Source organism: Alligator sinensis, unplaced genomic scaffold, assembly GCF_000455745.1.
Source record: "Alligator sinensis unplaced genomic scaffold, ASM45574v1 scaffold628_2, whole genome shotgun sequence".
In the NCBI taxonomy this organism is placed as follows: domain Eukaryota; kingdom Metazoa; phylum Chordata; order Crocodylia; family Alligatoridae; genus Alligator; species Alligator sinensis.
The window spans coordinates 2,104,902-2,131,503 of NW_005841833.1; the positions used below are offsets into that span (position 1 = coordinate 2,104,902).

Consider the following 26,602-nt stretch of genomic DNA (forward strand, 5'->3'; position numbering starts at 1 on the left):
TCTTCCTTCATCTGAAAATTGTCTCTCTGAGGACAGAAAATGCTGCAGGGGAGCACAGGAAAGAGGTGGGAGGCTTTGCAAGAAGCTACAGGTCAACACCTGGCTTCCCCTTTGCAGTGAGGGTGAGCACAGATGCTGGCATGTGGGGGTCAAAGGCCTCGTTGTCCTTGTAATTGTTACGGAGTCGAGATAAGGGTCTGGACTAGGAAGAGGAGCTGCTAGCTGAACTTGGACTTGAAGTCTGGACCCTCAGAGTAAATTCAGCTCTTCTACTGACCGAGCTTTCCATGCTTGCAACACTGCTGGGGAATGAGGGAGCAGGAAGCAAGAGAGAGAAGAGAACAGACCAGGGCTGAACAGAGCCCCCCACCTTTCCTTTGCAAGGAGGCAGGGCTGATAGGAGGCTGCTCTTCCTCCTCCCCTCTTTCTGGGTTGGGGATATCCTGGGGCTGACCGTTCTGGGCTGGGACGCCTTCAAAACAGGCACGGACTGTCATCCACACAGCTTGAATGGCATTTAACTCAAATTAGCTTGGACTATCCAGGATGAGAGCTGGGGGGCAGATGAACTGACCCCTGGGCACTCCTCCATGCAAACCTGTGACCCCCAGTTCCCAGCTCCAGATGCGAGATGAAGCCTGGAGCTGCCCCAGTCCCGGGCTGGCGTGTCCTGGGAGGTGGGAAATGCTGCCACTTGCTGCTGAGCAGGGCGGCGGGGGCTGTGACTGCAAGGGCGGCGGGGGCCGTGGCGGGAGATCCACCTCCAGCTGTTTGCTGCATCGCCCCTATTTCTCCAACCCTCCGCAACAGGACAGAGCCACCACCTCGGTGTGCTGGTGCCTGCTCCTGCCCACACACAAAGGCCCATTTATCCTCTGCGCAGCACACTCAGCTACCTATCTTGAGGGCATGGGGAAGACTTCATCCTGATCAGCTTGCAAGAAGGAAACCACACAGAGAGGGGGGTGGGGGTGGAAAAAAATCCCAAAGGTAGGCATCAAATTAGCTGTCAGCAATCCTAAGGCCAGCTATAACTGCCGGCCTGTTTCCTGTTCGCGTGCTCTCCTCACCGAACGGGCTGGAAAGGCTCTCGAACTACCCAGCCCAGGCCTCTGCAAGACTAAGGTGGGGCCCGAGACAGCGTGCCTGCCGGCACCGAACAAAGACGCGAAGCGAGGCCAGCTCCCTCTGGACTGCCCCACTTTCTCAGCGCGTGGCGCGGGGCCAGCAGAGCTAACGAGAGCCTGCTGTCTTAAAAAGGGCGGACCGGGAATAAAAAGGGGACTTATCTACAAGAGGCGCTGCCAGCTTACGTGGCCGTCGCATGTGCAGATGAGACTGGTGAGGAACCAAAAGCGAGCAGACGGGGACAGCCGCCCGGCGAGCGCTGGAGTGCAAATGAGGGCCTCCTTTCTCATTCAAACGCTCTTTTTCTGAAGGGGATGGATGGCGCAGGCTTTTACCTGCCTTCTGAGAAACTCGCCCCTGAGCTGGAGGCCAGCATAATTCCTGGCAAAGGCAGCTGGGCAGGCAGAGGCCGGCTGGGAGATGCCATCTTCACCCTCTCGTGCTTATGGCCCTTCTGGTAACTCGTGTCCCGTCTCCTCTGCCAGGCCTCCTGCAGCTGCATCTCCAAGACAATGGACAGAGCCTTTGCTTCCCACGGATCCACCCGCCGATACGGACAAGGCTTCATACGTGTCCAATGGCTCTCGGCATCGACACGCGTCAGACCGGACAGCAGAGATGCCCCGTGTCAGGCGCGGCACGCTTTGTGATGGGCTTGCTTTCTTTAGCGAGGGAAAAGGCATCTTTCAGTAGAACAAAGCTGCTTTGAAGAGCTTAAAAGTGTTAATTAACGAGCTATTAAAAGGCCTTTATGAGTCTTTTGCATGGAGGATTGTAACGCGCTCCTGCATGGCATTCCCTCTCCCCCTGTAGCCCCGCCAAGATCCCATCTGATCTTCAAATCATAAAAAAAGAAAAAGAAAAGGAAAATAAGCAGCCTCTGTGTCAGCCTTTCGCCTGGACACAGATGCGGCTTTGGGTCTGACGCCAACTGCCGTCATGCCAGCAGACACTCGGGGCAACGCGCATTTAACCTGGCGTTGTCGGTATGAGGAAGGACTGGCCGCACCTCCCCGTTCACCCTCTCGGTCCCAGGGCAGGCCTCTGGGGAGGCACTGGGCACGCTGCCATGGGGGCGGTGGTGGTAATGGGCGGTCGAGGGGGCTGTGACAGCTGTTAGCAAGCATTCGATGGCTCCTCTTCGCCAGGGCCTCCGAGGGAACACAGCTCATCAGTCTGCCTGATGAGATCGGTGATAGAAATGTCCGGATGAAGCTGACCTGTAAGGGGCTGAGTCAATTTTCTGCCACTACAGAGTCCTTGGCTAGGTCATTTTGGGTTTCTGTAGGCGAGCGCTCCACGGCTGGGGTCTTCTGCAAGCGGCTGTGATCCTGGGACTAGTTAGCTTTCTGCAGGCTTAGAGCCGGTGCGGCACAGGCACTGGCAGGGCAGCTCTTCAATGTACTCTGTTAATACCCCACGGTCTGCTCAGACGCTGGCCTATTTTGGTGCAAATCTAAGCTGGGGCTTTACCCTCTTTCGGATGAGGAGCACTAGGGATGGGTTGTTTGGACTTCATAGGCTCACGCATCCTGGGGCGAGCATGATGACAGCTCTTCTCCTAGACGTCTGAACTAGCAAGCCTCAGGTCTGGCCGAGGGGAACATAGCTACCGAATGTCCTGCGATTGGGAAGTGGAGCCAAGCTGCTGAGAAGCATGCAGAGCTGGGGAGGAACTGTTAGCTCAGAGCCCAGGAGCCTGCAAGGGCAAGCTCTTCCCAACGGACACGACACACCGTGGAGATGAAACGGGTTATACCCACCAGGCCTGGACGTGCGGCCCAAGTGGCGAGTGCGAGCTACAGCTAGGGTTGGGTTTCATGCATGTGAAGCGAGCAGGAAGGTAGCCCCCTACCGTCAGCCAGTGTCCTCCTCAAATACCTGCACTGTCTCAGGATGCAATACTGTGACGCCCGAAACAAGTTAAAGCTCTCAGCTGTCCCTCTTGAAGATGAGACAGAGCTAGGAAAGCAAGGACTGCTAGGTCTACCACAGCCACCCCCTTCACGGGGGCCACTGGCATTCACCCCAAGTACCGATGCCTGCGTGCACGGGGATGTCTGGGTCACAAACAGTTGCTCGGATCGCCCTTCTCCCCAAGATCTGGATTCTTTGGGGCTTGGCACTACGTATGTCCATGCACTCACCCTGCTTGCCCGAAAGGACCCATTTGTTGCACTGACAGGCTAAATGCACGGAGGGGAATCAGCAGCATCCCCCTTCCTTCGTGGTATTTAGCACAGCTCAACAGCTTAGATTGCTGTTTGGGCCGTAACAGTGGCAAAGGAGCCGCGCCAATGATTTGATCTAATCCTTTTAACCCCCGAGGTTCAGCCTGAAAAAGTGTGCAGCAAAACACACTTGCAGGCCACGTGCAGGCCTACTGATTTAGGGCCCAATCTTTCCATGTGCCGAGTCCTCTTTCACCACGTTGAAATCCAACAGGATTGGAGTGTACCGAGGCTGTGGAGGGTGGTTTCTGCTACAAGACTGGCCCCTGAAACTACTGCCCTAATATCAGGGTTTGTGGATGATGGAATATCAAATATGTTGCCGGGTTACGTGGATTAGATGCACCTACCGCACTGGGAACGGAGCGGCGATGATGCCTCACCCATAAAGCAAAAGGCAGGCAAGGGGCAGGGTACCTAGCAATGCAACAAGCCCACAAAGCCTCTGCAAGGTGGCGATCAGTATTTGTGGAATCAATCGAATGGATATTAAAGCTATGTTCATCCTTCCTAGATCTCTGCTAGCGTGAGCCATGGACATCTACCTGGACGGGGCTCGCTGGAGTCAGACCCACCCCTCACCCTTCTTTCCCCACTTAAATCATTATAACCAAGTGCTTTCCGAGAGACTTTCGTGTGCGCGGTGCAATATGGGCCCTGTCAGCGGCAGGATCCCCTGAGAACGTGCCTGCCCCCTCCAAACCCCGACACGTGGAAGGCAGACAATCAGGTGCTCCCTGTTCCTCCCTTGCCCCTGCAAAAGCATGCCTTTCTGCCAGCCTGCTGCCAGCCACCCTGCCTATCAATGAGTTAATCCCATCTCCCGGAGAGATTACGGGATCAGCCTCAAAACCCCACCCGGCAGCCTTTGGAGGACTGGAGGCAGGGTTATACAAGAGCTACGTCCTCTGCGTCTTCGCCAGTGGTTTTCGTGTGGCTGCACACCACGCACTCGGGAGTCACGCAGCCTTCCCCTTCACCTCCGCGCCCACGGTGCTGAATCACACACCCGATGAAATCCAGTCTCGGGGCTCATTGCACAAGCTAGCCCGCAGAAGAAGTAGGCCTCTGTCAGGGGAAAGACAGCGAGACCGTGCGTGCCCGGAGAGCAGGACCAGGCCCCTCACCTTCCTGTTGGCAGAGGAATTGTATTTTGCTTCCCTGAGGGCTGGGAGCTCGCTATCCAGTTCTCATCCCTTGCCTCTGGCAGGAAGACGGGAGCTCAGTGTCCCGAACCGTCTTTCAGAAGACCGTGGCACGGCTGGGCTCCTTTCCCCTCTCCTTGCACACAAGACAGAGCTAATTTCCAAGCCGAGGCTCCATGGGCCAGCTCCGCAGAAATAAAACCGTCTTGCTTAACGGCCAGTTGTTACCGAGAGACTCGGAGGTCTGACCCTTTCCAATCACAGACATTTTGAGGATGTGTTGTGTGGGCAGATCCACTCCGCCGAAGGCACTGGAGGGATCTGTCAGTCGGCGATGCTGGGATGAGACTGTTGCATACTCCCGGAGGAATGAGCCAGGTGCTGAAACACGCAGATCATCTTTAATAGACACCAGGACCGGCTCCTGCAGCCGTGTTCCAGGAATAAAATCCCCTCTTTAGCCACCCTGCCAAGGCTACATCTCTCTCACTGCATCGACGTAGCCACCGAACAAAGAAATCACTGTGGGTCACAGTACAGCTCTATATAGGCTCAGGGTTGCAGCTACAGCTACGATGCTAGCTGAGAGAGGGCTATTCGGTCCCTTCTGTCCTATGACTTTAGGGACATGCTGCTGCCTGGGGCTGATGCATAAACTCACTCTCTACACCTCCTAGCTACTGCATCGTAAGGACCTACACCCCAAAAGCAGCTTGAGGACCCCTGATGCCCACCCTGGGATCTGCAGCTGGAGGGCTGGGGTCAGGCCCCCCACCCAGGGCCACGAACGTCCCTTCTCCCCCGGGAACTCGTGCCTTCCCTTACACGCTTGCCCTGAGCCGGCTGCCTTCTCCTTGGCCGAGTGCCACAGCGGCTCCACCGTCTCTCGAGGAGGTCGCCTCGGCCCGGCGCGTGCGAGAAGGCCCGTACGTCACCGCGAGGCAGCGAGACAGAGGCTCATTCATGCACTATTGACAAACAGTCACCCGGTCTCCGAAAACGAAGGCAGGCGGAGGCGCTGCGTGACTCCAGATCCGAGGGCGGTCTAGATGAGTTCCGGGCTGGCTGCCGTCCCCGCGGCCGCGGGGGTAACCTGAGCTCAGGATGTAGCACCGCTCCTCTGCCTGCCTGGGAAAGGTGGAGAGGGGGGCAGCCAGGGCCCTCGGAGCCCGGCTGGGGAAGGTTTGTCTATGCCTGGCCACGTGCCCAAGTTTCTGATCCACACGAATCACTTGGGTTCAAACCTCCACCAAAATGCCACACAAATCCCCCCCAGGGAGTTTCTGCAGAAGAATGTGTTTGGGAAATTTCCAAGCATGGCCAAGCCCAAAGGAAGGCTAGCCGGAGAGGCCTCCTCGAGCCAGACCTGGCAGGGTGCTGCAGCCACGTTACCAGCCTGTGCTTCGCCTCGTGCTCGCCATGGACCAGATCAGCCAGATTACTGCATTTGCCATTCAGCTGGGGCATCTCTCTGATTCATCAGGTTCCCTTCTGCGGAAATACGGGTGGGAGAGCAGGCAGATCCGGTGGCTGGCATTTCGATGGATGAGTCTGCATTCTCCCTCTGATGAGACATCACTAGAGACCTCGCGTTTCCCTACTTTTGGCATCTCTGCAGTGTCAGCCACGGGTCTGACTTGAAACAGCATCGCAGGGCAGGTCCGATGTGCTGACCCCCAGGGTTTCTGCAGAACTGGGGCTTGCTTTGTTCACGTTTGTAATGTGAGAGATCACTTTGCCGCGACGTGGTACTGCCCTTCCAAATCTGCGCAGAGGGAGCAGCCCTGACATCTCATCCCTCTCACCCTAACTTTGGTGCTCATATCCCTCCCTGAACTTTCTACGCTGCTCCACGGGGTCCTTTCACAGCATCTGATGAAGCAAACTTGAGTTCACAAAAGCTCATGCTCTCTCTACATCTTAGTCTATAAGGTGCACATCTATACTGCCTCCTATCTATCTTGGGTATTCAACCCTGTGCCCAGTACAGACCCGTTAACCCGGGAACGTGGTTTGCTTCTCAACCGCTGCTTGTTTCTACCAGTAACATCCGGCTGCGCCAGGATTCTGCTCATCACACCTTTCCCTCCAAGCAAGCAGACCCAGGCTGACAGGATGAGCTGTGTAGACAATATCGCGCAGTGTGTTTGTGGCCCAAATAGCAGATTACATCAACAACTGCACTTAGATGATGGTGGGACTGCCTTTGGCTTCCTAAACCACTGACTTAGACACCCTCTCTTTTCTGTGACTACCACTACTCTTGCAATGCAAAACTACAGCGGAGCAGACAGCAAAATTAGAAGCTGATTCTTAGAAGGGCTGGGAGGAGCCCAGGGCTGCAGATACAACAACCTGACACCTGAAAGCAGGTCTTGAGGTTAGGCCCAGGATGGGGTGTCAGGGCCCCCTCCCCAGCTCTGAAACATGTCCCGTGTATCTCTCGGCAAAAAATAGCTGTTGTAGCTCAACTCCTCCAGCTGTGAAATGGGGATCATAACCACCAGCCTCCCAGCCGGGTTTCATCCCTTACCCTTTATCGAGTGCTTTGAGAGGCTTAGGTAAGAGGTGCCATACTAAGTCAGTGTTCGACTGGGCTGAAACCTCATATTTGCATAATCGATCAAATGGATATTAATGCTATGTTCATCCTTCCTAGATTTCCTCTAGCTGAGCCATGGATATCTTCCTGGATTCCTGCTCCCCTACTAAGTGGCTCACTGGAGTCAGAGCCACCCCTCCCCTTTCTTTCTTCCCCTAATCAAGGCTATGGTTGTACTGCAAATGGGGTCCACGTGTCCAGCAACTTTCCCCAATGGGCCGAGTCTATTACTCAGACCCACCAACCTACCCAACGCGATGAGTACAGCTCACAACTATGGAGTGCAAATGAGAGAGGCCAGGTGCTCACCTCCCCTTTCTTTCATTCCAGGCATCTAATTACCACCCAACGCTTCCACCCACATCCTGTCACCTGTTCTGCCCAGGGCAGGCACCACAGGCTCTGGAACAAGCCAGCCCGAGACGCTGAAGTGCTATAGCCTTACACGGTGGAGGTGGACGTCCAGTCCCTGTAAGGCCGCCCTCACAGTTTATTGTTGGTAGCCTAATATTGCTCTGTAAACCTTTCGCTGTAACTGGCACTGCATTTGCCAAATCGGCCCTGCCTCCAATGACCTCTTAAAAACAAGCAAATTAAGGGATGTGATAAGCGACACCCGAGGAAACGCACCCTGTATTCTGGACATCTGCTTAGATCTTATAAGACTTTCTAATTTAGCTGAGATGCTCATCCCCGACAGTGAAAGGAGTGCAAAAGTCAGTGGCAATATAAATACATTTCTGTCCCAGCTACGCTTTAAAGCAGGAAACTAGGAGTCAGGATTCCTGGGTTTTATGCTCTTGGATGGTCCTGCATTACTGACATCTCCAGTGTGGGTGTGTGAAGACATGCCCTCTGGGTACATCTGGCCCAATGCATTGCTTTTCTTTTGGGGATGGGGATTGGAACCCCACAAACCTTCGGGTCAAAGGAACTCCTGCCCGAAATATTTCAAATTCAAATAGCCTCCCTGTGCCCTGCAAGCACCAACAGCCCAAACACCACATTGCTGAGCTAAGTGCACGAAACCCTGAAATGATGGTCTTGAGTACAAGGAGCAAACAGCATGAAAAAATACTTCTATAAGTAGTATGAGCGCCAAGAGGAGGAAGCTGGAGTTCCCAGCACCTGCTGGACTGGACTGCACTATCCCATCTCAAAGCTAGCGTTGGCTTTTAAAGTGCGTGTTCCTGCAAAGGGAGAAGACACCACAGGGGAATGGATATTATCCCGAAGGAAGTGACTCCGGATGAGCAACAGGGGCAGTCAGGAGAGGGACAGGCACCTCTCGGCTTTATGCAAGGAAGAAATTTCATTATGAAACGGAAGGTATGCTCAGGCCCCGGCGCCTGCATCCGAACAAGCTTCATTTCCGTCAGGATGGCGTCATCTCCCTGTTGGCACCTGCTCCCAGCCGGTCTGGGCGGAGGATGCGTAAAGCCAGTGACGGGGAGGCGAGGAATGTATAATTTCCATTCCCAAATAATCTCAAAAGCCGGGAGGGGCCAATCGCTACAAGTTCCTGGAACCGATCACTCGGTTTCAGTCTCTCAATTGCAACGTCGGAATATTTGAGGGACACGCTCTTCAGCAAAAACCACCGGCTCTGCCTCCGGCCAATGCTTGCAAGAACACTGTCAAACCCGTGGCACAGCGAGGGGCACCGCCCGCTCCACGTGACACGCTGGAGCTCCACCTGACATAAAGTCAATAATTAGTCATTACTTACGGCAGCTGCTGAGATTAATGCTCTGAAGTTTTAGGATGCTGCCAACTTCTGATTCATGGAGCTCAGTCATTCATCCATAGGACAGTGAAGGGGCCTGGGCTGGTCAGGTCGTGGTACGAAGAAAGGAGGTCAGTTTTGTACAAGTGGTACCGGTATTAGCTAGAGACGTCTGGGATTTCCGAGCACAAATTTAACTGAGACACTTTCCTGCAGCTACCCTACTTACACCATCGTTTGCAGCAGCAATACATTTAAAGGGACCCCTGCACCTTCCAGACAGAACTAAGGTTTGATTTAACTGTATGGGGCATCACTATCCATGCCCTTTGCAAGAGAATTACTATAGTGAAAACAATTTCTCAAGATACCTGCTTGTAGACACTAAATTAGGTTTATTTGCCACAAAGTTATTTGGAAATCTGGTCCTAGACAGACCAGTGGGCACACAAACAAAACTTCAATCCATCTGAAATCTAGCCAGTGTAGGATGAGTAATTTAGCTTTGGGCAGCAACCCGTCACGTCAGCTAATTACTGGGTTATGATTCTATTTTTCTATTTCTCCCTCCCTTGCGTCTGGGTGTGAAACCCACACAAAGACTACAGGGGAAACCAAGGGAGTGACCCGATCCAACGGGATGTCAGATGCACAAAATAGTAATAAAAAAATCATCAGGGGAATTTTCTCTCTCTGGTCTTACACTTACAGGGTAGAATTGCACCTTATAGGCGAAGTCTCCCCTGCCTTTCTGCCTGACTTCAGACTAACACAGCTAACTACTCTACCTCTTTCTGCTCCTAGGGTTGCAGCTGTTGTGGCAGACAGTCCTAACATTAAAGTTGGTCTGTTGCAGGGGAGAAAGATTTAGCAAGCAGTAAGCAGACTAGGAAGCAATGTGGGGCATGGTGCCCATGATCTTTTAGACTTCTGGCTCTTTGGGGCAGGGGATGGACCTCTGCGTATGCCCGGCACAAAACACAGCCAGCACTGGAGCGCTGACTATTCCTAGCGATGGATGAGATTTTGGCCCCAGTGCCAGACCGAGGGTACAGCGTTACTGTGATCGCATGACACCCCCCTGGACGGCTGTGAGCCAATACCCGGTGTGTACATCTAGGTCAGGCATACGGCAGTGTCTTGGGGTGACTGCACGTGCCTTACTGCACCCTCCGGCCCCAACAGCGTCCCGATCCAGAGCAGAAGGGAGACTAGGAGGAAAGTAGCACCAGGGCTTTTGGTAGCTTTGCACGTCCATGGCACGTTGTTGCACGCCTTGCCTTCTCCAGGGCATGGGGAACAGGCTACTTTGAGCAGGAATCCTGACGACACAGCAGCCTATAGTCTGAAGCAGCAGGTCAGCTTAAAAGCAAACTGGGATCCATCGAGGCAAGGCCACGAGGCTGCATGCATTATTTCACGGAGAAACCGACTAGCTACTTCCTTGTCTGAGAAGGATTTGATCGCTCTACAGATCTTTCTGCAGAGCTGCCCAGGGAGGGGAAGGAAGCAGGTTTGCACACCGCAGGGCAGACCGGCCTGTTTGCAGCACATGAGAAGCAGTAGAAATGAGAGCCCTGTCCGTGACTAGCTGCTGCAGGAGCGCTCAGTCCTCACCTCCCGCCCTGCCTCTCTCAGTGGCCTCCCCCTCCCATTCACAGTGCTTTGGGCCATCCTGCCTGCCACCTGCGATCAAATGACTGCTGCAGTTATTTTCTTGAATGAAAAGGAGGTAGAAATGCTCCCAGACTTGCCCCATATCCCCCAGGTGCAAAGCACTGGGAAGCCAGGCATCCCCACCTATTTTTGCTCCTGCTCTTCCCTCTCTGAGTCACTTGGCACAAGGAGGGCGCCTAACTCCCTTGCACTTTCACAATGACCAGCGTGGCTCCATTTAACATCCTGGACCTTTCCCCTCCCAGAGGGCACCCTCGATAGGCTCAAGAGTGGAACAAACCAGGGTTTGTGTGCTTAGTCTACAGAAACGAGCGGCTTATGGTACGGCAGGACGGGACAGCCTCCTTTTTAACTAGGGTGATCATGGCAGGGCAGGACCAAAGTCACTGGAAGGGCAGCCCGCAGCACGCTCACCTGAGCTGCTTTGTGGGGAGACAGACTACTGGTTCAGCAATCTTTACTGCTGCTGCTCCCTTAACCTTCAGAGGCCCAGCTGTGTGCCAAAGGATCAGGTGTCCCTTGTCAGGCCGGTGCCATAAAACTTTCTATTCGGTAATTTGCTCACATCTGGAGCTTTTGCCCAGGAGATAACACCACTGGAAAATATCCTCCGCGGGGCTGACTGTGTTCTCTTGGGCGATCCTTTCAAATGATATAGCCACCGGCATCAGTGACAAGCGAGCCAAGAGCCCCAACTTAACATGGGGAGGAGCTGCGTTCGTGCGCAGGGGAAGAGACACTCCTCTCCTGGAACCTGAGTTACGGGGGAACGGTTTGGTTTTGCAACAAGGGCGGAGGGCTGGAGGGAAGCTACGCGGCTCAGCTCAAGCCACCGTTTCACGTGACTGTTGCTTAAACTTAAATCGACGTCACATTTGTACACGCGATTATTCCGCTCGAGCCAAAGCCAAACAAGCAAGCAAACATGGCTGCCCCATCACCGAGACATCCCGGAAAGACGCAAAATCCAGGGTCACAAAGCGAGCGACGGGCAGGGGCAGAGTCCTCTCTAATCAGCACCGCAACCGGCACAACCAGGTTTGCTTATTGGGAACTGCTCTGTCAACACGAAGGGAAAGGGGATTCTCCCCCAAGCCCAAGCAGCACCACGAACCCCGATTTAGGAACGCACACGGGCACTTTGCTTTTGTGCATCATCCGCAGAGCTATTTAAGCACGTCCAGGAGGAGTAATTATGCTTTTCTACACCAGTATGTGCACAAACAAGGCCTTAACGATATGGATGCTTTTGTCCACATTTTGTAACTGCCCTAATGCTTAGCGTTGAAATATTTTTCAAAAGCCTTGTATTCTACCTTATGGGTTGTAACCGGACTGATCTCTTAATTATCTGAGATGTGGACAAACGTTGGATTTTGACTGGCGCACGGATAGCCGACATGACTTACGAAGGCAGCACGCGGGCAGCCAAGTTAGAAATGACAGCCTCTTGTTCAGCGATAGAAGGGAAAACTCTCAGCAAACTTAGGTTGCGTAAAACTATTTGATCCCATTGGTGTCCTTTTTAGGCTGCAGCCGGCCTTTCTTGACCACTGCGCAGTTCACAGCTCTCCATCTCCGGCAGAACTGCAGCGAACGTGGCTACCGGCGCAGATCTCCCCCCGCAGCAAATCCAACAGACTTGCCGCGAACAAGTGCTCTCTCTGTACTTGGTTAAAGGCATGACACGACCGGCCGTCCCACCCATAACACGACCGGCCCACACATCGGGCCTGTTAAAGCGCTTCTCCAAAATGACCCAAAAACATGAGTCTCGACAGGCTGCTTCTCCACCGAACGTAAGCTGAGAAGCACAACTGCAAATCCACAGACATCTCTACCCCTGAGTTTTAAGCTGTCAAGGGCGTACAAGAGAGGTGGGCAAACATAGTTCATCTGCAGTCAAGGGGAAGGCCCAGGTAGATTTGCACCTTACAGACTAACCAAAGTAGACAGATGCTTTGGTTAGTCAATGAGTCTACAGACGTGCCCGGCCTCCTCAGTGCTGGCTGTGCCCAGGAGGACACGGGGGCCGAGCCACCTCCTCGGGGAGCAGGACACCCACCGCGAGTGCCCGGGATCGCTCTACTTTGGTAGATGACAGTGTCTCAAGCCCGCACTGTTGGTCTAATAAAAGAGATCACATCGACCCAAAGAACCTCGCCTGCCTGTTTCCTCAGCCCAACACCGCGACAACCAATGCCCCTGACACCTGTTTCTACACCTCTCCCTCAAGTCGGGTTAGTCTACAAGGTACAAATGCACCCTTTCCTGACCGGAGACTAACTCTACCTCGTGCAGAAGAAAACCGCGCCGCGCCTGGTCAGGTGCGAACGGACCCTGGGCTAGCCAGCGGCCAGCCAACCTGCCCTCCCTGGCCGGGGGCCCGCCGCCTCCCAGGGGAGCAGGACACCCGCTAGAGAGGCGCCGGGGCGCGGGGCTGGAAGGGACCTCGTGGCCCGGGGGGCCGGGCCCACGTGCGGGGAGGCCGAGGGGCGCGGGGGCCTTGCCTGGTTGCGGTCGAACTGCTCGCGCTCCGCCTCCAGGCTGTGTCCGACGCGGCGGCTCAGCACCCGCGCCGGCACGCTTCCGCCCCGCCCGCGCCCGGCTCCGCCCGCCCTTCCCCTCCCTCCCTCCCTCCTCCGGGAGGAGCCTGGGCAGCGCTGCCTCGGGGCTCGCACGGACAAGCCTCCCGCCCGCCCCGGCCTGTGCTGGGAAGGGCACAAAACCTCCACGCTCGCCTATGAAAGACACTGTCTGTACAAGGCAATGGGGACTCGCAGCAGAGAGATCTGCTAGTAGACAAGGATTTTTGCAAAAATCTTGCAGTTACATTTTTGCCATTAAAGACACTTTTTTTTTCTTGCAAAAAATCTTGCAATTCAATTTTTGCAATGAAAGCCTTTTTTTTGCAAAACTCTTGTTGGCCTAACAAAAGATCTCATCTCTACTATGAGTCCCAATTACCTTTTCCTCTAGACCAATATGGCTTCAACCTGGATACCGGACATATGAAGGATACTGAATTTTAGCCGATTTAGAAAAAATGAAAATCTTCATATTTTCCCCAAGCAGGAAGCAACTCTGACCACCTGAAACCGGAGATCCTGCTCCTGCCTGTTTCAAGGTAATTTGCATCATGACAGATCCTCACAGGAGGTGAGAGGCTTCATACCAGCTATGAACAGACTGCCCCGAGGAGTCCTATGAAATATGAACTTTCATTTCAACCCAGGAGAACATTTACAATCCTTTCTCCAATGCCCGATGAAGGGTGTTTGTGCCCGAACCTTTGCAATTAAAGACATCTTTTTTTTTTTGCAAAAATCTTGCTGGTCTAATAAAAGATCATCTCTACTTGGAGTCCCAATTGCCTTCTGTTCTAGACCAATATGGCTACAACCCAGACACCTGACTGTCAGTATAAGAACCCCCCCCAACCCCATTCAGCCACTGCAGCCTGTAGGGTCAGGGTGTTTACGAAGGAAAAAGCCCGAGCAAGAGCACAGGAGGTGCTGCACGGTGCAGCAGAGAACAGGTGCCAGCCCAGGCTCCAGCATGGGCAGCTCTAGGATTGGGAAAGGGGCTGCAGATGCATCACCCCAGAGAGTGCAGCACCTGTTTCTCTCTGGGGGAAAAATAGACTAGAAGGTTAATTCGTATGCCAGTGGCCTAGGGCTGGACGACTGAGTTTCACATGGAAGCAAAAAACCAAATAAAACTTCCTTGGAATGAGTTCTCCCGGGCTGTGAAATTGGAGCTGTGTTGCCAGGAGCAGCAAACAGACAGCAGCACGGCAGAAGAAAGGCTCTCTTAATGGGGGCACATCAAGACCACTGAAAGAAGGGAGGGTGGTTCATACCAGCAGAATGAAGAGTTTAGAAGGAAGCAGGTCGATTTTCACAAGCCATGAATTCAGCTGATGCCCTCAGCTGCCTGAGCAGAAATGCTGCTGCCACTGCCAGGCAGGTGGTTTTCAACTTCGGAGCAGGAGTCGAGGGGGATGCAGTTGCACCCCTTGGCTCTATGTGCTATGGCAGGGTGAATGGTGAGCCTAGGTGAAATAATTAAGTGACCCACATGGTTTTAAAAAAATTACCACCATGGAGGTTTTCCATTTTCAGGTTCTTGTCCTAAACCCGTTACCTTTGGATCTGAGCTCTTGAGTGGGGCATTTTTAAACGAGGGAGTCATGCTGTACTCTGGGGACAGTAGGTAAATTCCTGAGGACTACCCACTCTCCACCACAGGTTTTTTTGTCTGAAAATTCACCAAGATGACAGTTGTAGAGTTCACTGGCTGTTCCTCTCTGGGGGAATCACAGAGGGGAATGATAGATCTTCACCTGTGTCCAGCTCAGAGCAGACACGAGGCAGGGCTCTTACTGCAGAGTGAATTGTGAGCACAGGCAAGGACAAACCAGTCAGCACCAGTTCAGGTTGCTCTGTTAAAAGGCAGGGTGTGCTGCAGACGTGAGAGCTGCTTTGCTTGACCTCCCCAATTGTGATCGCAAATCCTTCCATTTCTTTTGTGGGGAAACTGGCCTGAGTTTCTCCACAAAAGCAGTTCTGCGACATGTGGAAAAGTACCGCAGACCTTGGTAGCACTCAGCTTGGGCAGAGATTTTGTCCTTCAACTGAATTTGTTGAGTCTTTTTTTTTTTTTTGCTAAAAAAAAAAAAAAAAAGGTTGAATATTGCCAGTCAGTTGGAGGTCATTTAGATTTTTTGTGGTATGCTTTTATAAAGAGGTATCCAGCCACCAATATCTCTGGGTGCTGCATACACATCTACAAAGAGCCGTGCTAAACAGAGTTCACACTCGATTGCAACCGACATCCAACGTAAACAGGACAGTGATGGGGAGAATCACGTAACAACAGTGCAAGCAGTTCCACACGTGCTTGATGTGTGCCCAACACAGCTTACCATTTCTGCGCTCACAACCAGCAGAGCAGACGCGAGCTACACAGGGATTTCCCTCCTGAATCGTTTATTTTGCCTATTAGCAGCTCTTCACAGTCTCCATGACAGAGACTGATTTTTTTCATGACTCTGCTTTGCAAGTGAACTACAAGAGAAAAACTTGTTAGACCCAGCTGATACGCTGTTACCATCTATGCATAGAAATCAGAGAAGAAAAACTTTCTGAATTGCACTTATCCTACTGGTCTTCCTGAGACAGGATTCATTAATTAGCAATACTACACGTGCACTGTGTATGTATGAGCTGTTCCGATCACTTCTACCATCTTGTAGTCACGTGTTGTCAGACATCTGAGCACTGCTATCGGTTAGATAGCAGCTTTCTTTAGGAGCTGAGAGACTTGACCCCGAGGACTTCAGCAGCAGGACTCCAGTTAAGGAAAAAGATGATGCACGAGACAATTACTTTAATTTGTCTGTCTTCACTGTATAACTGGTAATTCCGCCAAGGCTGTATCAGCTTCTCTATTGGATGGCCTTCCTATAAAAGAAGCACACTTTTTGATTATCAACTTTGTTTCTCTATACCATGTACATTAATGGAAAGTGTACACATTACTAAAAAGAGAGATGAACCTCACTGCTACCTGCTTCCCTCCTATAATTAGACAGGCCGAACCCAAGAGAACACCTCTGCCCAAGCTGAAAGCAGGCAGCTGTTAAATGGAAGCCTTGTTTCCTTTAATAACAGTATAGTCTATGAAGACAATAGAAAAGGCACACCCTGACTTTGTCATGTTTCCAAAAATAAGTCCCATTCTTAGCTGGCTGATATAGTTTGACTTTCCATACAAAGCCTCAGAGCACAGTTGATAACAGGGTTGTTTTGTACATTAGGTAATATGCTAATACTTTAACCCTAACTTCCCACCTCTTGCAGTTGTCGGGCATTGCAGTTCTCCTGTACCTCAACAAACGATGTTCTGAAGTAGATTAAAGATACAGTGGCAAGGAGGTGGGAGAGGTGACAGCTCTGTAAAAAGCATGCAGGGTACAACCATAGTGCTAACCTCCTGCAAGTTTTCTATATCCAGTTTTTAATCCATTTACTAAATAGTTACATAACACTGCAGGTAACGTAAAAGGTTATGCTAATTTAAAATACACTTGAAGTGCTTATATTTTTTCACCTTCTCTTAATGAGTTAGGCAGATATAAAACACTTCTACACTGATAAAGTATGTGGCAAAAGTTGCATTTATTTGACCTATTAGGAACCCATCAGGGTAAAACCTGTGTATAGATCATACAATAGAGCTAGCTGTGTGGTTTTAGTGCTTATGCTCTTTGCCCTCCTGTGCCCCACTGTAATCAGTTAACAATACCTTGAAAATGGAGTCTAGATCACTTAACAGTGGTAGTGGGGGAGTAGAGAGGAAGGAGGGTGGTACTGACTTCACAAGTGAATTTGGAAGACTGCTTAAAACTCATCCTCTGCACAGGTGCAATCGAGAAGCAGGGACTCCTGCCTCCTGCCAGGGCTGCAGATGCAGCCACGAAGCATGCAGGCTAGCCTGGAAGCCTGCATCACACGTCCTACAGAGCCTTAGTAAAATAAGCATGTGTCAAGTATGAAATGAAGATATGCAGGCAAGACAGTAAGTAGCAAATGTATCGTGTTTATTAGCTCATATGGCCTTTTATGTTCAAATTATTTTCAGAACATTTCAGGTCTTGAGAGACTGAAGATAAGAAAAATAGAGTTAATCTACTTAAAAGAGCTGTGTACCTTAAATAATGGCTGTTGTCATAGCCTACTAAAAAGTCTATACAAACATCTGAGCTAATAAGAACCTTTTGTTACAATAAATAGCCCAGGACCAGGGGAGGGTTATTTTGCTCATTCTGTGGATGAAGGTTCTCCAGTTTCAGCATCGTAGGAGGCATTTCCTGGTTGCGACACTAATTAGCAATTTCCCCAAAACATTATTCAATGCCTCCTTAGGCGGCAACAGTCCAGAATAAAACAATTGGTTTAAAAAAAAAAAAAGTGAACACTGGTGTGTCACATAACCACAAAAAAGGGAATAAACAATTACATATTTTACAGTCTTGCTTATAGGCAGTAAGCTACCCCTTAACCTGAGGATGGATTTCACAAAGGGAGTTGTTTGTGCTGGCATAATTCAGAGCTCTGCTTCACAAACACATTAGCTTCCAGCATGCAGTCACAGTTTTTTGGCACCCGGGAAACTTGCAAATACAGTACTCTTCAGAGGCACAGGCAAATGTTAAGCAATTGTCTCCTGTAGTGCATACGTGGTGACGATCTTCAGTTCTCAAAGCTTGTGGCAATGCATCAGGACGTCTCCCATGTTCCTTCCAAAGGGTGCCATTTTCTTGCTTTCCAGACAACAGGAAAGCAACCTGGTTTTGACAGAAGGGGAAAAAAACCTCATTTAAAACCATTGGAAAGTTACTGGTAACTCTTTTTTTAGGTTACAAATCCTCATTTCCTTTTGGAAGTGTAATAGAAATGGCAATAAAGACAAAATAGATAATACATTCATGTCCAGAGGGGAGCCCCCATGAGCAGGCTTCCTTCGGGACATCACAGGCATGTTGCTAGAAAAGCTCTTTCCACCTCTGCGTTACCTCTGAGCATATCAGCAATTCTCACATTGCACAAGGCCAATTCCTTTTACCCTTTGACACCAAAACAGTCAGGATTTACAAGCAGTGGCACATGCCACAGCTGCCAAAGGAGTTCTAGCACCATTTTGCGATTGCTTTCACCTTTCTGGGGCTTCAAGACTCCCTCCAAATCACTCTCTCATCTAGTGGAAAGGAGATGACTGAGCGCACCAAAAACTGGCAGTCAGAGAGGAAAGTAACCTCTATAACTTATACAGCACCTTCCACTTGAGCATTTCAAAGCAATGTAAAAATAATTGTACAAATAAATGTTTCACTCATCCCTGGGCTTATGGTGGACTTTTTGTGAAGATTCCTTTTGATTTAGTTATGCACATTTCTACCAGAGACTTCAGTGGTAACTCAAAGGAATTCTGCAATAGCTGGTGGGGTATTCCTTAAGAATGCACAGCGATTTGCAGGCAAGTCCTTTTCTTTTTGGTCTGTCTGGCTTTTTCCTGGCTGAAGGCACTGAGGTCATCCATGTAAAGTTAGACACTTTATGGATCAGGACTATGGTGTTCAGCATTCCTCAGGACTGAGACCCATACCTGGTACCCCTAGAGCCAGCCTTGTTTCCAGCTCGTTTTTGGATACAAATTAAGGTGTTGCTTTTAATCCCTATTGTCCTTACTCGGTTAGGTACCCTATCTGCATCAGGGCTTGTCTCCACAGGGAAGGTACTGAGAAATAAGCTAGGGTAGGTATACCATGAGTATAGAGTCAGCAGAAGAAGCAGCTTCACATTTATGGCACAGTAAGAGTCCAGCCAAGGAGTTAGCCAGGAGTAACTAGTACTCCATAAATTCACACCCTATCTTACTGCCGAATCATTCCCACATGTAAACAAGTCCTTTGTGCTTAGCAAGCTTTAGTTTGAAACTGCAGGACACAAGCTACTTCAGCATAACTCCTTGAACAAGCTTAGTGTCCACACAATGTCCAGGGTAACTTAGATTACCTGATCCAGAGACACTCTCAGCCTGAACGTGCAGTGCGTACTGAGCATTTGCAAAGAGAAGATTCACATCCTTATTGTATGTCATCTTTCCTAGGCAGACAAACATTCTGATACATGTAACATGAGGGGAGTTTTTGCCAACCTTTTCCCTGATTGGGGTCAGGATGGCTGCTAGCGTTTTAATCACATCTCACCCATGAGCACAGGTCTCAACAACATGATGCCTAAAATGTCTTTTGCGTGTGCTGTTTCCACTAATTTTCCAACTAGTGAAGTTAGACTGGTGGTAGCAATAGAGGAAGTTGTTTTGATCAAAAAACCCAACCAACTGTGGACAAGACTTTGAGGCAGCGCCTCTGTGTCCTCATACTTAAGATCAGCTCTTTTCAACTGTCTCTAGGTTTGGAGACCTGGGGGCTGGAAACAGAGGATTTGTCTGGCAGTCATTCCACCATGTTTATCCAATAATGCCCCAGGCCATGATCCTATAATCTGCTGCATGTGGAAGACCTGACATACCTTCACTTCACACGGCTTTGAAGAGGCACGGCACACAATCCACATGGAAGAAATGGCAGATTGGGACTTCAAGCTGCAAGACCTCAATGGTCAGACTTTCTGAGGGGAATACTTGAGGAAATTTTTGTTCTTGATTGACTTAGGAGTTATTGGGTGCATTATCTAACATCCGCTTGCTACTATATTGTCTCATTTATATGGATTTTATTGTGAAAACACTTGAAGCCTTGTGTCAAGGCCCATCTGCAGTGGATAAATCTGTAGTTTTATTAGCATTGCAGGTAGGTTTGCAAAAAAGTTCAAAGCAAACAGCAAGACAGAAAAAACAGACTTACTCAAGGTCATAATGAAAACAGTGAAAGCTTGGACTTGCTTTCTTCGGCAGCTGGCAGTTGCGCTTTGCGAAGAGCTTCTGTAATTTCTATAGCCTGTAACACAAACAAGACAGACACCCTATGTACAGATGTACAGACTTCATGGTGGATCATAAACACTAATGTTACTGCAGAGTTCTAACTGGAAACAGTAATAATTATAGGCTCCCTACCCCAGGCTCCTTTTTCTGTCTCACTTGAGAGATGGCACACACATTATTCAACCCCATCTGAACACTGTGCAGCTGAGATGGCACCAAATACAATGTTACGTTATAGAGACTCTTTCATATAAGTCACTGATACAGTTACAATGTAAAGATTAAAACTGTGGCAGCGGAGTCAAACTGAGAACTAAAAGGCTCAAGAGAAGAACGATTTGCAAAAAGATGGCCTCACTGATGTCTAGAAAAATATAATAATCTCCAACCATTCGTATACAGCTATAGCACTTGCTCCTGCTGATGGAAGAAAATAACTGAACCCATTAGAGAACATAACCCAGCAGAAACAAACCTCCCATAGCCAAATGCTTATGTTGGGCTGGTGTCAAACCATGCCTCAAATTGTTTCAGAACCAGTTTAACACAGCCTCTCATGCCATCAGTTTTCACACAAATTAGCTGACTGGGGCAGACTGGGCAAAAACCTGTTAAACGTGTTTTGGGTACTTTTTTGACAGAGAGGAGAGAAAAATATTTTAAAACTAGACTAAAGTTGCGTTGTTTGTTCTACAGCCACCAAAACAACGGTGCCAACTGGAAAGTCTCTTTCACAAGTCAAACGTGTCAATACTCCATAGACAGAATGGGATACCTTAATACATAAACAACTGTGATAACCGCGCACAGATTTTTTCATGGACTGTCATTAAAACTTAACTCATTATCCTTAATCCTACAGTGAACGAATTAATGAAAATATAGAAAACCTAACCCTACTTATGCTGACTCTTATTTATACCCATATAAAAAACATATGCATATCAGATACCACTTCTCCATCCACAAGTGTACACAGATTAAATAGGGTAATTCTGTGTTGTCCTTTGCTTCTACTTCTTGCACAGCTTTTTCACTTAGACACTCACACTAAGGTTTACTGGGACCTGGGGGAGTTTTTGGGGTTGCAAGAAGGGGAAAAATTTGGCTCAGACACTTTACTGTCAAGTATGCAATAATTTCCTCATCAGCAAAGTGCTGGGAGTACACTGTTTATAGCGTCATGATGAGGATCAAGCCAAAGGAAGGGAATGTTCACAGTAACTTCCCCACATCGCCCATATGAAAAGATTAAATACCGTATTAACACAACTGCTGTTGGGAGTGCAACCAGGGCTATCGTGGAGGAGGCGGCTAAGCTCCAGATCGGCAACCATCTGTCGAGACTCAGCCAGCAAGCGTTGCAGCCTGCTTGTCGGTGAACAGGAGTCCTGGAAGAAACAGAAATTGAATCAAAGTTATTGGGTGACTGCTTTGGAATGGATTCACTATGAAACATGAACTGCTGCCAGTTGCATTTTTTACTTTAACCTCTACCTTTGAAGTACCTTGCACTGCACAGCACTTTTGCAGACTCTGTTATTACCAGTTTAATTCTTATTATTTCTATTAAAAGGTCTGTGCAGTTGCACATCACCATGGCTGGAGGCAACTAGGAGACAAAAGCTAGCATTCCCAACAACTGAAGAGGCAGCAAACTTATTTACAGTTTAAACAAGGAAATCTGTCTTGGCAGCTGCTAAAAGGGCAGCCAGCTGGTTTTAACTCCAAATGCCATTGCTGGCCTCCTCCTCTATTTTCCATACTCATGTAAACACATCTCTATCTCTAGGATTAGACAGGCCTAATTCTTAGCTCTAGATCTTAATCTTATGTCTATTAATTCTTCAGGGTGAGCCTAAAACATGCTGCATAAGGTGCTGTGCAGGGCTGTGATTCACTTCAAGACCCAACAGGGATTCCCACAAACCCAACTGATGATTTAACAGAATAGTGGCTTGATGTCTAATCTGGGAGTAGAGGCATACTCCTACATTCCCAAGCAGACACTTCTCCCCTACTCTCATCTGAATGACTGATTTGCAGCCTCCCTCTACAAGGGCACTGAACTAAATTCTTGCTCATATCATCAGAAAGCTCAACCCCCCTGTTTGTATCAGAAGAAAAATAAAGCTGTGCTCTATATCTTTCCTCCACAAGCCAGCAATACGGAACCCAAACAGTGCTGGAGGAGATTATTATCAGGCAGCAGCAGAACTGTACTGATAAAGTGGAATGCAAACAGATATGGGAAGGAGTTTACACTGTCAGTGCCAGTAACAACCAGCTGATGCAGGCAGCACAAAAAAGAAACAACATCTGCCCATCACCCTTGAATAGCAGCACCAGCCATTTTCAGATCCCACAATTTACAGGGTCTGACTAGTGATGGCTAGATCTTTGTCACCCAGTTCCTGATGAAAAGGGCAGATCCTCTGGCTTTACTCCACAGGCTGGCACCAGCTTGGAGGCCTGTGTTAATTACTCCATAGCCTTTGAATCCCCCAAATTTCAGCATCAGGCTAACACATTTGGGGAAACTTAAAGGAAAATGACTTAACTGACTAGTTTACTTTCATTGCCCATGCAGAGGCACGGAAACATAGTATCTGTGCCTTTCACTTTGATAACAGTGAAGATGGACAGTAATTTCTAACTGAAATTACTTTTAATAATCCATAATACACAGTAAGAAATACCCAGTGAGCCACTGTGGCACAAAAACATATGCACAGGTATTTAGCAACTCCAAAATAGTGTAGCACCTGATGAAGCGTATTACTGGCTTGGCTGGCAGTAGGACTGTAGCACCTATTTGTTGGCTGAATCACTGACAAGTTACTGATATCCAATGGCAGGTCTGCATCAAAGAATTTCTCACATCTCTGGGGCCCATCTCCCTTTTGAGTGGATGTCAAACAGCAAGGGGAGTCCAAATAAAAGGCATTCATATCCACGTTTTCTTCACTGTCACCACTAGTACAGTCTCTTCAAAAAACAAAAAAAAAAATCACTGTGCAACACACATACACTTAGGTCCAATGTAGCAAGGCAAACACATGCAAGAAACTAAATTAATGGGATTATTCTTCTGCTTAAAACTGAGCCCATATGTAAGATCTTGGCTGGATGAGGCACAGTCTTCAAGTATAATAACGGGGCATTGAACTACTTCTGTGAAGAAGCAGATATACTACCATACACTTATGCATCCATTTAACCTAAATGACAGGACAAACAAATATGAAAATTCCTCTTAACATTCAACAGGAAGGTAGCCACACTCTTTCGGGAAGTTAGCCACACTCTTGCTGCTTTCATTTTCAACCCTCACATGTGCCCTTCCTGAAAGTCACCTTTAATTAAGCCTAATACTTAGACCTCCCTTTTAAATGGAATGTTTTAAAATAACTTTTAAAAGTTATTTCCTCATGACAGAGATGACTTGGGAGTTTTCTCTGACCTTTGGCTACACTTAACTTTTTCAATAGTTGAGGTGAGGATGGATGTTGACTGCAAGTACAATTTTAGTAAGCTGTAGTTACAGTCAAAACAAGACAGCCTGTGGAGGGTTTCAGGGTATGGAGCTGAAAAGTAAGGTGGATTGTTTCAAATTTTCCAGCAGGTAAAAACCAAGCAGCATAGAACCAGGGTTGATCACCAGCCACACTCCCAAAAGCATGGCAAAACTGATCCTGATTTGGACTCCAGGTACAATGTCATCTCTTCACACCTGCAGCTGTCCTCCAGTGCAACTTGGTGTCATGGCTGCAGAGCTGTCAGACAGACCATCACTTGTTGGAAAAGTAATTAAAGGAGAAAAAAAATCCAAAACCTGAGAATATTTGTACTTATATGCAATTTTTTTGGCTTCACCCTACACATAATCCCCTCTGCCCCACAAAAAGCATTATATTAGGGTTAAGTCTGCATAACCATATTTTCTCTCATCACCACATCTTAAAAAGCAACAATACTGCATGCTAAGGGTAAGTCATACTCAACAGAACACCACTGGCTAAGCACTGACCCACTATCATCTTCAGACCTGCTATATTGGCACAAGCACCAGTCTATCACCTTTGTTTTCCACTTAACAGTGCTATCAACCTCAACGTATGCTTCAAGGAATGGGGTTACAAATAGTCTTTCTTCCCATAATATAAATCAACTTCCCCGTTTATGCCAGGGGAAAAAAATACTGCTGTAGAATAGCAGTGAGCTGCTTTTGGAAGCTTCAGTGCCATATCATGAGACATCAAAGACGCAGCGATGCCAGTTACACTGCTCTACATCTGACCAGGTAGGCACTGATTAAATTTTTAAAAATTAATAAAAGCTTCAGCCAGTCAAAAAATCACCTAATTTACATATGTTAGCAGTACAAGAAGTCCATTAGAACCCTGCATGGGTGTCAGTCTCGTTGTGTTGGGATAAATGCCAGGGAATTAGCACTGGACAGATTCTGAATGCTTAATAAAATCACCTGCCTACTGAGTTCTATTGACAATAAAATGTCTACTGCAGTTTGCAGCCAACACAAAGGTGTGTTGTGGGATCTGCTTGTAGTTTTAGAGCTGTGCAGTGGTATATACCACCAGCTGTTAAATGGTGGGGGGGCGGGGGTGGTCAACCCCATTTCCCAGTAGCTCCTGTGGCAGCAGCTCCTTCTGGCTGCTGTTGCCAGACTCAGCTGCTGGATGCAGACCCGCTGCCTGGGCACCCTGATCCATCTGCTCTGCACCCACCACCAGGGGTGGGGTCCACACAGGCATGGCACATGGCCAGGAGTGAGACAAGTGGGCTGGGCTGGGGAGACCCTGAGATCTTGGGGTGGTGACAGCGCAGGGCCAGGGTAGAGCCATGATCCGCTTGCCCACATGCTCCTGCAATGATGCTGAATTCTGTGGGCAGGGGCACGCAGGCAGCAGATTGCGGCTCTGCCCCAGACCTGACCCCAACCCAATGCCATCACCACCCCAAGACCGGCCCTTGTCCCAGGGCAGCTCCCCACTGTTGTCCATGGAGACACTAGGATCATGGGGCTGTGACAGCACGGGGTTGGGGCAGAGCCCTGGTTCTGCAGACAGGGGTGTGTGGGAAGCACACTGCAGCTGTGCTCCAGCCCCACGATCCCAGCCAAGAGCTGTGTGGGCAGGGGCTGCCAGGAAAGGAAGTCTGGACACAGCCCTGCTGCCTGGGCACCCTGGCTCATCTGCTGTGGGCTGGATCTGCCATTTTGCCCACCCCCCTGAATCAACATCACTTAAATATGGCAATTAAAATAAGAATACCACAGAACATTTAAAAAGCACAGAAAGATGTGACCATCTCTCAACCTAATGTGTTCCTGTAATTCTCTCCCTGATAAATGCAGTTTTACTGGCACATTTCTGAATCAGCAGGGAAGTGTCAAATGATAGCATGCAACCTATCGTTCATCATTCAGTAAGCACCAACAATGCCCCCTTCCGCTCTTGACAGGATTAATACAGACAGTCCCTACACCAAAGAGCTTACAATCTAAAAGGAATAAAAGCTGCAGCAGAAGATCCACAGGAAGACATTAACTCAGAACTGTTTCTTTTGTTTCATTTTACTTTTCCTCCTGTAAAAACCTGGGGTACAGAGAGTGTCTGAGTGGCCTGAGTTACTGTTTGCAAGCCTCTGAGAAGAAGGGGTTCCTTAGGTGGGAGATGAATGAGGAGGTGTGGAGGCCTGGCACTGGGTTCAGGACACCAGTCCACAGATCTGAACAGCTTCTAGGAAGACATGGTTGGGAGAGGGAAAAGGACATAAATAGATCTGATTTGGGGAGGTGCTTTGAACCAAGACACAACTCGGCCCTTTCCAAACCAGCAAGGAGGTAGGCCAGTTATGACAGTACAGTCAACTGTCGTCATTCTGATGCTCTGATTTCAATCATATATGGTCATTAAACCTGCATTAACATCCATTCCACACAACAAAGCAACTGTCTGCACAGCAGAAATGAGGTCATTGTAGAGAAGATAATATCCTTCCAGCTCCACCAATCCCACGTTTCACAGTCACTTGTGGGGTAAGGCACAGCACGTCACCAGCTGAGTCAAGATCTTTGTTGTCAATTATTAAAAAGAAAATTAGCAATAACTCAAGCCAAAAATGCCAGCTGGTCTGTGGCGCATAAGACACTAGAACCTCCCCTCTGCATACAAAATACAATCACCTGCACTGTGAAGGCAGCACCTGGAGACTACTGAAATCAGACTCAAGCCATGAACAAATGTTATATTTGGCCTGTGTGAGCTCTGCCAAAAGGTCCCAAACAACAGCAAATCCACACCAGGGGAGATGGCGGTAGCCCAAGGTGCCCTTCAAGAGTCCAACAGATGGTTGGTACAGATTTGTAAAATAGACAGCACTGGGTGTAGAGGGGATGGTTTCAGGGCAGAAGATGGCTTTGAGCATTCACTGACTTGGTTGCCTGTCTACTGGCTGGGCCTCAACTAAAGAAAATCCCTTAGTGGACAGTGCAAAATAACTCCAACCAAAATTAAAGAGTCTGTATACAAACACCAAGATAAACTATGCAGGAATG

At 49.1% G+C, this 26,602-nt stretch overlaps 2 protein-coding genes across 6 annotated transcripts in view; both read right to left on the reverse strand.

The window, feature by feature from the left end:
• Positions 1 to 13,091, reverse strand: part of HIP1R (huntingtin interacting protein 1 related) — a 43,790-nt gene extending 30,699 nt beyond the window's left edge. The window contains exon 1 of the mRNA XM_014518258.2: positions 13,020 to 13,091. The gene's annotated coding sequence lies outside the window, so the exon portion shown is untranslated. The remainder of the gene's footprint in view (positions 1 to 13,019) is intronic.
• A 4,432-nt stretch (positions 13,092 to 17,523) lies between these two features.
• Positions 17,524 to 26,602, reverse strand: part of CCDC62 (coiled-coil domain containing 62) — a 17,776-nt gene continuing 8,697 nt past the window's right edge. For all 5 annotated transcript variants that reach the window (XM_025198400.1, XM_006015138.1, XM_025198397.1 and 2 more), the window contains 4 exons: positions 22,788 to 23,010; positions 21,282 to 21,413; positions 19,943 to 20,035; positions 17,524 to 17,860 (listed from right to left, as the gene is read on the reverse strand). In XM_025198400.1, the coding sequence (XP_025054185.1) occupies positions 19,949 to 20,035; positions 21,282 to 21,413; positions 22,788 to 23,010 (442 nt within the window). In that variant the 3' untranslated portion in view covers positions 17,524 to 17,860; positions 19,943 to 19,948. The remainder of the gene's footprint in view (positions 17,861 to 19,942; positions 20,036 to 21,281; positions 21,414 to 22,787; positions 23,011 to 26,602) is intronic.